Here is a 10674-nt window from a genome sequence, read left to right as displayed (position 1 = left end):
ATTTAGATGGGCAGCAACTTGGCGAGTTTTCAGTGAAGAGATAAACAAAAGCAGGTGACATTTCCAAGTCCCTCAAGGGAAGTGAGGGGAAGAGACCCTTCAGGGCTAAGTAGCAGGGAGCGCTTCAAGACTTACACAGTAGAGAGAGGCCCAGCAGGGTTTAGAAAACAGTCGGTTGGGAGCTTCTCCTTTAAGCCAGAGGGACGGCTTTGGGGGGGTGTCTCCAAACGCACTCTGCCAGGGAAGCCCTGAGAGTCGGACCTCTGACACCTCCTTCCTCAGGGGAAGCGGAGCAGGCAGCTGCACCTCCTCTTTGTCAAGCCATTGGTTTCAACCACAGCCACGAGGCCACCCTCAGGGTGGGGTGAGAGAAGCTTGTCGCCCCACCCCACGGTCTCTGTGACCCCCCCCCCACGACCTGTTGGCAGGGAGCGTCACGTGACGCGATCAGCCCCGCACTCCCCCCGCCCGCAGGCCTCCTGTTGCGCCCGCCAGACGGGTTCCAGCACGTAACGCGCGGGCGCCGCCCCGCTCTTCCCTCGCTGAGCGAGGGAGGGCGGGCGTCTAGGAGGAAAGGGAAGGAAAAGGGGGCGGGAGAAAGGAGAAGGAGGGGCGGTGCCCCAGTCACGTGACCCAGGGGCAGCCCGGAAAGCTCCGAGGAGGAGCCTGGCGCCGCCATTTTCCTGCAGCTGCCTGTCCCTCCTGCCCGGCTCGGCTCCAGCTGACCAGGGAAAGGGGTGGGCTGAGCTGAGGCTGGGGTACGGGCGCGCCCGACATCGTGTCCTACCCCGCGGCTGTCACGAGCCGGTTCTCGTCGGGCTGAGTGGCAGCAGGAAGCCCTGAGCCCCGCCCCAGGCCGGCAGGCGGGGAAGGAGCTGGTGGGGGTAGGGGGTGCGGTGGGGGGTGGGGACCTCCGGCGTCTGGGGGTCCCAGTCCCCGCCGGCTGCCGAGTGGGAGGGGTGGCGGAGCAGCAGCAGAGATGTCCGGCCAGAGCCTGACGGACCGAATCACCGCCGCCCAGCACAGTGTCACCGGCTCCGCCGTGTCCAAGACAGTATGCAAGGCCACGACCCACGAGATCATGGGGCCCAAGAAAAAGCACCTGGACTGTGAGTGAAGCCCGCTGCGGGCCCCCTCCCTCCCGGCGACACCCGCGCCCTCCTCTCCATCTCTTTCCTCTCCCGCTTCAGCTGTCTTCCCGGCCTGCGTCTTAGGTGGCACGGCGGCCCGTGTGCCCGTTGGGAAGGTTCCCTTTGCTTCTCGCACACCTGCCTTCACGGCCTGCGGCCCCGGCTTGCTACGGTCCCAGCCACGGACTAGCCACTCCCCTCCCGCTTGCGGGGCCCCCCGGGCTCCCCGCGTCGCGCACCTGGAGCCCCCTCATCCCACCGGTCCCGTGCCGCCTCGTCGCCCTCGTTTGAGCGTCTCCTGGCTTGCTCCCCGTCTCGGCGCCTCATTGTTTCCCCTTCAGCCGCCTCCGGGATTCAGTAGACCCGCGGGTCGGTGGCCCCAGGAGCCTCTTAACTCCGCAGCTGGCACAGTGCCTTTCAGGAAAGGTTTCTCCTTCGATTTGTTCCGCTGGCTGCTTTTACCTTCCCGGCTTTCTCTTCCAACTTTTGTCCCTCTTTTGGATCACCTTTCTTTCCCCCTCGTCTCTGTTGTTTCAGTTCCTTCAGTATCACGCGCAGCACTCGACTTTTATCCCAAATTACCTCCCTCGTGGAAGTGAAAGTAAAGGGATTCAGTTTGGTGCGGGACGTTAGGATTTTTATTTACCTCTGACAGAATGTGATTTTAATACTGGCCTGCTTTTGAGGATAGTGAGTTTTGACTGTCAGCTTCTGCCCTTCCTTCAAATGGGAAATAGGAAAAAGGCTTTGATGGTGTTGGCATCCATTCCGGGAACCCTGGGGGTCTGAATTTAGAAACTTGAGTGGAGTGTGCACTGTTGGATTTCAAAATGAATTGAAGACGATTAGCGTCTTTTCAAAAACACTGGTTAAAAAGCTGTTTGGGAACGTTTCGTTTGTGCTGATTGTCTTTTGGGGACACTGGTTTATGCGGCATAGTTCTCACACCATTCACTCCCAACTTTTTCAAACCTGGCATCCACATCCTTGTTCACTGCACTGTTTTACCTCAGGGTACACAGCTTAGTGGATCATTCCAGCTTTGAATCACTAGCGTTTTAACCTGAAACTTCCTGAGGAAAATAGAGAAATTATCGTAATAGTAAGTTCCCTTTCAAAAGTGACTACTGGACACATTTGCCTGTCTCGACTCTCATCACACATGAAAGTTACTTTGCTCGCTAAAGCAAGAACCAGCATGTCCTGAAAGAGAATTCGCTGTCATGAGTCGTGTTTTGATTTCTCATTTGGACTTGGGCCGTAAGGTTTGCACTTTTTACAGAAGTACAAAATGTGAGTTCTTCCAGGATACTGTGCTCATGAATTGCTGGTAGCACAAGCTGTTGCTGTGGTCAAACTCCTTATTTGTTGTGATTTGTTCCTCTGCTGTGGAAAAGCTTAAAAGATCATTACTGTTGGGTTATCTGAGATACTCATGCAAGCAGGTTTTTAACTGTTAGTCCTTGCATTTTTAGAGAATGTATTTAAATAGTAGCACTCTGAAAACAAAATTATTTAAAATACATTGTGAGGCCTTAAGGATGTTTGCCTCATTTGGTATGAGAGGTTTCTGTTTACATCCTTTTGAAAGACTATGTGGTTTGCCCTATAAAATTTTAGTTTGTTCTAACATTGTTACTTTTTTGTTATTTATTTATTTATTTATTTATTTGGTTTAGAGGGATGAAGAGACTAATTGTGACTATATTTTCCTCTCTGATTCAAAAAGATAAATCATAACAAGAATGAGTAGAACCTTTAAAACTTTTCCTAAAAGTTTGTAACTTCGGATGGCATTGATTCTAGAACACATTGCTAAAAGTTAGAATAGAATCTTGGTGAGGTCAGTTTCGAAGAGCAGTAATTGCCCGTGGCTTTACAGATGTTGTTAGCTGTACTGTGGATGCTGGCTGGGAGTTGGTTTGGAGGGTGATCTCACATTGTATTTCTTTTTCTCTACCTCTACTATTTACAAGCTGCTACCATCTGTGAATATATGGTGTAGTGCTTGATTTTTTAAAATACTGTTTAAAAATTAAGATGCCTATTTTTTTCCAATTATGTTTTAAAGTAGTGAGACGTTTTTCTTGTGTTGTCTAAAATGCCCTTTTAGTTATTTTTCACTAATGAAATTTTAAGGAAAGCCTGACCAGTAAGTAGTAAGTACCCCACTAAACGCCTTCCTCCCACACATAGTTAACATGCTTTGTGAAATTAAAAAGGCTTCCAAAGACAGTTCTTGGTATTGATAACATGAACTTTAGGCCTTAATATAGAAATCTGTCATTTCAAGTAATTTTTCCTTTTTCAAGAGCTTAATAGCAATGCTTAGGTCTTTTATACCCGTTAATGTCATGAGCAGTAACACCTACTTATTTAAACCTTGTTAAAGTAATTTCATTTTTAAAATGGCATCATGTAACAGAGTATGTTTAGGGCTCTTTTCTCTGTAGCCCTTGTAGTGTGGAGGTGCTTATTGTATACTTCTTGCCAAGATCATTCCATTTTAGGAAGTGGCAATTATAATATGTGAGTTGTGGCTTAATTCCATATTACATTAAATGCCTGTTGAATAAAGGACCTTTTGCTTTGCTTATATGTTTTAGTAGATAATAGTGTTACCTAGAGTCCCTAACATAGAGTTTTTAAATTGAAATGTACTTCGAGAAGTAAACATGATTTCCATCTAATTCCAGTTTGTACTAGCCATAATCAAGGTAGAATAGCAGACCTTGTATTTGAAGAACTTGGATTTTACCAGCAGTTATTTACCATTGTTATCATTTAATCCTCCCAGCTAGAGTTGGGGGATGGGATGAGATCAGTCCTTGTGCTTAGAAAGTAGTTTCTAATTCTGTTGAAAGAGGGTACGGGTACAGACAGTGTCAGACATCCATAACGATGAAAGTACAAACAGTTTTTAAATTTTTAACTCTTCAGTTAAAAAAATTCTTATCTGACCTCACAAACTTTATCTTACTTTTTGATATGAATACTTGTCCTATACTTCCTGAACTTATTGTCTATTGGCATTTACATTTTTTAAGAAGATGTAGTTATTTATTTGCAAGAACAGAATCTTCCATCTACTGGTTCACTTTGCAAGTGGCTTTAGGAACCTGGACTGGGACAGGCTGAAGGCCTGGAGCTTGCTATTCATTCTGAGTCTCCTTGTGGAAAATATGGGCCTTCCACTGCTTCCTCAGGTACATTAGCAGGGAGCTGGATCAGAAGTGAAGCAGCTGGGACTTGAACTAGTGCTCCTAAGGAATGCTGACATTATAGGTGGTGCCTTAATCTGATATGTTTCCCTGTAATGGATTATTTATGTTAATAATGGATTTAATGTCTTTATTTGTTAATTCATGTTATTCGTAGTGAATTTCCATCAACACCTGATTTCAGCCCCAGTCTGTGTTATGTGACCTAAAACCGGCTCAAGATGTTTTCATTAAGCATCCATTATGAATGTATCTCTGGTATACACATGTTTGTGTGCTGTAACTTGAACCTAGATGCTGAATAATTTTAGTTGTGGAATACATTTTTTTTTTGAAAGATGTGTTTACTTAGTTGAAAGGCAGAGTTTGAGTGAGCAAGAATGGTAGCTTCCATCCACTGGTTCACTTTCCATGTGACAGCAACAACTAGGACTGAATCAGACTGAATGAAGTCAGGAGCTTCATTCAGATCTCCTACGTGGGTGGCAGGACCAAAGCATGGTGGCCCATCTTTGCTGCTTTCCCAGGCATCTTAGCAGGGGGCTGGATTGAAAGTGGAATGACCAGGGCTGTAACCTGTATTCATACAAGGTGCTGCCCTTACAGACAGCAGCTTAATCTCCTGTGCCACAGTTCTGGCCCAGAAACAGTTCTTTAATAAATAAGAATTTGTGAATGCTCTGAGTATGTTAAAGGTAGAGTTTGTGAAATATGAAATTGTATGTCAAATACTGAAATGTACCAGAACTACCTTTTAAAGTAAATATTGAATGTTAATGTTTTTTATGGGTGCTTAATTTGCATATTGTCAGGTCTGATCACCAAGGTGGATGTGACAGACTTAACAGGAAGACTGGCCTCAAGATATTCCTTTAGAAATAAAATGACTGGGCTTTTTTGTTTTTTAATTATGCAGTTGTTTGTTTTTTTTTTTTTTAAAGATTTATTATTATTGGAAAGCCGGATATACAGAGAGGAGGAGAGACAGAGAAGAAGATCTTCCGTCCGATGATTCACTCCCCAAGTGAGCGCAACGGGCCGATGCCCGCCGATCCGAAGCCGGGAACCTGGAACCTCTTCCGGGTCTCCCACGCGGGTGCAGGATCCCAAAGCATTGGGCCGTCCTCAACTGCTTTTCCAGGCCACAAACAGGGAGATGGATGGGAAGTGGAGCTGCCGGGATTAGAACCGGCGGCCATATGGGATCCCGGGGCTTTCAAGGCGAGGACTTTAGCCGCTAGGCCATGCCACTGGGCCCCTAATTATGCAGTTGTATAGACTCTGGGATTTCCCTTTCTCCCTCTCCAAATCCCTTCCCCCCACTGATTTCCCCTGTATTATCACACTAGTCTAGTCCTTTATAAGCAGTCACAAGTTCATCATTCTGCTGTCTAAGTGTATCCTAAAATTGTGGGTATGTTCAGTGGCGGAGTCCAGCATCCTATCGTCAAGATATAATTAAAAGTTTCATTGGGAATACATCTTTGATTTGGATTTAGAGATACATACTGCAGTGTATCTTTACATCTGGGTATGGTAGTGTGTATTACATAGTTACTATACACATCCCTTTAAATGCAAAGCCGCAAAACAATATCAACAATGGGAAGAAAAATAGAAAATAATGTCTCCCCTTCTTTGTCTTCTGTGTTTTGTAGTAAAATAGTCTATCACGTATAGTCTTTTTTTTTAAAACTTTTGTTTATTAACCTCTAATTGTGATTTTAGGAATTTTTTTAATTTTTTAAAAATTTTTTGACAATCTTTACATAGCTAATTAGGGCACAAAGGTTCAAGGGCTACAGGAAAGTGGCTAAGACTATTATTTTCACATTTTTTCCTGTATCTGGGGTAAAGAGGGAGGTAAAGGGAGAAGCCACACCCAGTCTCCCACCCATCCCAGGTCCCTGAGGTGGGGCATGCTCCGAGGGTCTTGCTCAAGTGGTTTTGATAGTTCAACAGTTATGAATTGCTGCCAGTCTCGCCATTCCAAGCACGATGAGGTTGCTGAAGAATCCACTGATTGACATATTCTATCTTAGAGTCTCCGTTTGCCCAGTTTTTCACTGCCAACATATGGCTGGGGTAGTTGATTTGTTCTGTCCTTTTTCTTTTCATGGTTAGGGTTCTGAGTCCGGCAGTTCAATTGGGGAGATCCCCAAAGAAACTTTGTCTGAGGTGATCCCAGACCAGATTCTTGTGTGTTCTCTGGAAGCACAGGGCCTGGTACATTTCATCGCCCCAATCAGCTGGTGGTTGAGGTATAGTCTTGACTTCAACTTTCTGCCCTTTACATGTGTCTTGACATTGTTGGCTTAGGCAAGTTTAATATTCTGTTGTCTAGGTATATTTAGAAGTTTCATTGGGGATCTACTTTTATTCAAAAAGATATTGTTTCTTATAAAGTTATTTTGTAATTAATGTGTTGACTTACTATTCTATTACATAGGAATTAACCATATGATTTATATTTTCATTTTTTGACCTGAATGACTTCTAGTAGTTAATAGTTCTGAAGTACAGAAAATAGTAATTAAGTGGTCAAAGTGAAAGTAATGCTAACATTTGAAAATAATTCAATGTCTGATATTGGTAGTAGAAGTCAACAGATACACGTTTTCTTCCAAGATCTGTGTACCTTTTTTTCCTCCCTAAATGTTTTCATTTTATTTGGAAAGTAGAGACAGATCTTTGATTTGTTTATTCACTCCCCAAATGCCCGCAACATCCAGGACTGGGCAGGGCTGAAGCTGGGAGTAAGGATCCCAACCTGCATTTCCATGTGGGAGGGCGAACAGACTCATGTATTTAAGCTATGATCTGCTGCCTCTCTGGGTAGACACCATAAGCAAGCTAAATCAGAGGTGGTAGAGAGGAGTAGAACAGGCACTCTGATACAGAATATGGGTGTCTTGACTGCTGGGCTGAAAACCTGCCCCTGATTATTCTAAATACTACTAGCTGTCAGTATCTTTTGTGGATAGATTCCAGGATACCTTGAGGATACAGAAGATCCTTATATGCTCAAGCCTCTTTTATAAAATAGGATGACATTTGCATATCATTTAAATGTATCTTCTTGTATTTACATACTTCATCTCTCTAGATTACTTGTTTAACCTAATATAATGGAAGTAATTGTTAGCGTTGTGTTTCTACAGACACTAATGACAAAAAGAGGTCTGTACATGTTCAGTACAGCCACAGGTTTTTTTCCCCCCACAAATATCTGCTGTTGATTGAATCTGTATATGGAACATATGGATAGAGAATGTCAACTGTAGTGAATTGTGTATTTTGTTTGAGAGGCAGAGAGCGAGAACATGTGTTCCATCCTATTGGTTCAATTTCTAAATGACAACAGAAGAACTGGGAGCCAGAAACTCAATCCAGACTTCCAAGTGGGTGGTGGGAACCCAACTGCTTAAGTCATCACCACCGCCAGGGTCCGTATTAGTGGAAAGCTGGAGTCAGGAGCCAGAAACAGGAGAGGAACTGAAATACTCTGGTAATTGCATATAGGATGTGCATATCCTAACCAGTGTTTTAACTATGAGAAAAATGGTAGGTCCTGTAGTTTATATTCTAAAGAAGAAACTAAATGGGACTTAACATTCACTCATTTTTAGAGGTGTTTTTTGTAATTGGCTGTCCCGACCTGCAGGACACAACGCTCAAACCCTGAGGGTGGACTGGGAATGCCGGGCTGCTAGCCCCGGGCTGCTGGCCCAAGAAACACACGGACACTCGTAGTTGGTGGAAAAGAGTGCCTCTCTCTCTATTTTTACTCATATATATACACCTTCTTCTCTAGGAGAGGGGAAGAAAGGGAGGAGTTTCCTGGGAGTAATTATCTTCATTGAAGTAGGGAAGGAACTAATCATCTATATTGAAACAGGGGAGGAACTAATTATTTGAACAGGAACAAGGGTGGAGGTTCTATTCTGCTTGCTCTACAAAGGATGTTTTGGCCTAATATCCTGCTTGCTGTAGCCCTGCTTGCCCAAGCAGGCTTTGCAATGCAACAGGCTGTCAGGTAGGCCAACTCTAAGGCCCATAAGTCTCTGGCTCCTAACAATTGGCAAACTGAAACATCTCTGTAAATTATGGTTCATTGGTGGACTTTATTTTAAGAAATGCTTATTAGGCTTTGGGCCTTTAAAGATTTATTCATTTTATTACAGCCAGATATACACAGAGGAGGAGAGACAGAGAGGAAGATCTTCCGTCCGATGATTCACTCCCCAAGTGAGCCGCAATGGGCCGGTGCTGCGCCAGTCCGAAGCTGGGAACCTGGAACCTCTTCCAGGTCTCCCACGCAGGTGCAATGTCCCAATGCATTGGGCCGTCCTCAACTGCTTTCCCAGGCCACAAGCAGGGAGCTGGATGGGAAGTGGAGCTGCCAGGATTAGAACAGGTGCCCATATGGAATCCCGGGGCGTTGAAGGCGAGGACTTTAGCCGCTAGGCCATGCCGTCGGGCCCATATAGATACATTTTAAATATAACTTTGAATTTATAGAGTGGCAAGTGAGAAATCCAAGAACTATTGTGTGGTAACTTGACTTTTGGATTCAATTTGTGAAGCATTTGTATAGAACAGTTACTTTGACCTTTTAAGAAATACATTAATTGGGAGGAGGGAGCCCAGCACAGTGGCTCAATTGGCTAATCTTCCGCCATCAAGTGCCAGGGTCCCGTAATGGCACCAGTTCATGTCCTGTGTGCTCCACTTCCCATCCCACTTCCGATACTTGTGGCCTGGAAAAGCAGCAGAGAATGACTCAAAATCTTGGGACCCTGCACCTGTTTGGGAGACCCAGAAGGAGCTCCTGGCTCCTGGCTTCAGCTCAGCTCAGCTCAGCTCAGCTGTGGCCGTTGTAGCAACTTTGGGGAGTGAACCAGTGGATGGAAAATCTTTGTCTCTCTTTGTCTCTGTAAATCTCCCTTTCCAATAGAAATAAATCTTAAAATATTGTTTTAATTGGTCTGTTTTAATTAGAATTTAATTTCAGTAACATTATTTGACCTTAGTTATTAGACTATAGAATATGAAAGTTAGTATTGTTCATTAAAAGTCATTTTTGTTTTCTTCAGTTCTAAAATACTTAATTTCATGATTTTTCTGTTAAAATTAAAGAAGAAAAACTTAACGACTTGTTGGCAAGAGGTCCTATAAAGAAATAGCCTTAGACTTTCTAAGTAAAGACTTTTACTCTTCCTGTTCTGTTCCTGGCTACTGTGGCATTTCCATTACTTTGTGTTCTGTGTTGCAAGTTAAACTGTTTTATATTTTTCTCTAGAGAGAATTACACTTAAATTTGACCTTGGAGAATTTTATTTACTCTTAAATATATCATTTTGTTATGTATTTATTTAGGCAGAGAATCCTGTATAATTAGATTAGACTAATAATTTAAAAGGCAATTTTTATGAGCCTAACCTTTTGTATTAAAAAGTATGTTCAGAATGTGATTTTTCCAGATTACCAGGATGTACATAATTCCTCAGTTTAAATTAGCATATAGATATACTCTTTGTGCTTGTGCCTAGATTGGTTTTGTTAACAGATGTCTATATGTACTTTGTGTTGGGCTCTTTACTGAATCCTTTACATTTATTAACTTGCTACTTTCTTTAGAAGCTTTGCAAGAGAGGCTCTATTGTTTGTCCACATTTTATTGAAGTGGAAACCAAGACAGTGAGGAATTCAATAATTTGCCTAAGGTTATGTGTCTAAGAAGAAATGATCTAGGATTTGAACTCAACTATTATAGCATTGAAATCAGATGCTATTGTCTCAGTGTGACTTTTTGCATAGTGATTTTCTGTTCCAGAAAATGAATGAGTTAGAATTGTTTATTTATATTATTGTTTATAGCCTCTATTTTTTTAAAGATTTATTTATTTATTTATTTATTTTTAATTATTTATTATTTAACTTCAGTAATTACATTGTATTATGTGACACAGTTACATAGATACTTGGGTTCTCCCCACCCCTCCCCAAACCCTCCCAGATTTATTTATTTTTATTGGAAAAGTAGGTCAGATTTACAGAGAGGAGGAGAGATAGAAAAATCTTCCGTTAGTTCACTTACCAAGTGGCCAAAATGGTGAGAATTGAGCTGAGCTGAGCTGAGCTGATCCAAAGGCAGCAGCTTCTTCTGGGTCTCCCACACTGGTGCAAGTCCCAAGGCTTTGGGCCATCCTCCACTGCTTTCCCAGGCCACAAGTAGGAAGCTGGATGAGAAGTGTAGCAGTCAGGCCATGAAATGGCTCCTGTATGGGATCCCATTGCTTGCAAGGCAAGGATTTAGCCAT

General features: G+C 43.2%; 1 protein-coding gene across 15 annotated transcripts in view; it reads left to right on the top strand.

Moving 5' to 3' along the window:
- The first annotated feature begins 460 nt into the window (after nucleotides 1-460).
- The window catches only part of PICALM (phosphatidylinositol binding clathrin assembly protein), a 97873-nt gene continuing 87659 nt past the window's right edge, over nucleotides 461-10674 (top strand). For 8 of the 15 annotated variants that reach the window (XM_058663701.1, XM_058663698.1, XM_058663700.1 and 5 more), the window contains exon 1: nucleotides 462-1109. In XM_058663701.1, the coding sequence (XP_058519684.1) occupies nucleotides 980-1109 (130 nt within the window). In that variant the 5' untranslated portion in view covers nucleotides 462-979. Of the gene's footprint in view, nucleotides 1110-10674 lie in introns of all 15 variants that reach the window. The other 7 variants (XM_058663696.1, XM_058663697.1, XM_058663699.1 and 4 more) reach the window with 2 other exon arrangements.

This window comes from Ochotona princeps, chromosome 4 (genome assembly GCF_030435755.1).
Source record: "Ochotona princeps isolate mOchPri1 chromosome 4, mOchPri1.hap1, whole genome shotgun sequence".
Classification (NCBI taxonomy): Eukaryota; Metazoa; Chordata; class Mammalia; order Lagomorpha; family Ochotonidae; genus Ochotona; species Ochotona princeps.
Note: the sequence above shows the minus strand (reverse complement) of the source record. Positions and strands in the feature narration are given on the sequence as shown.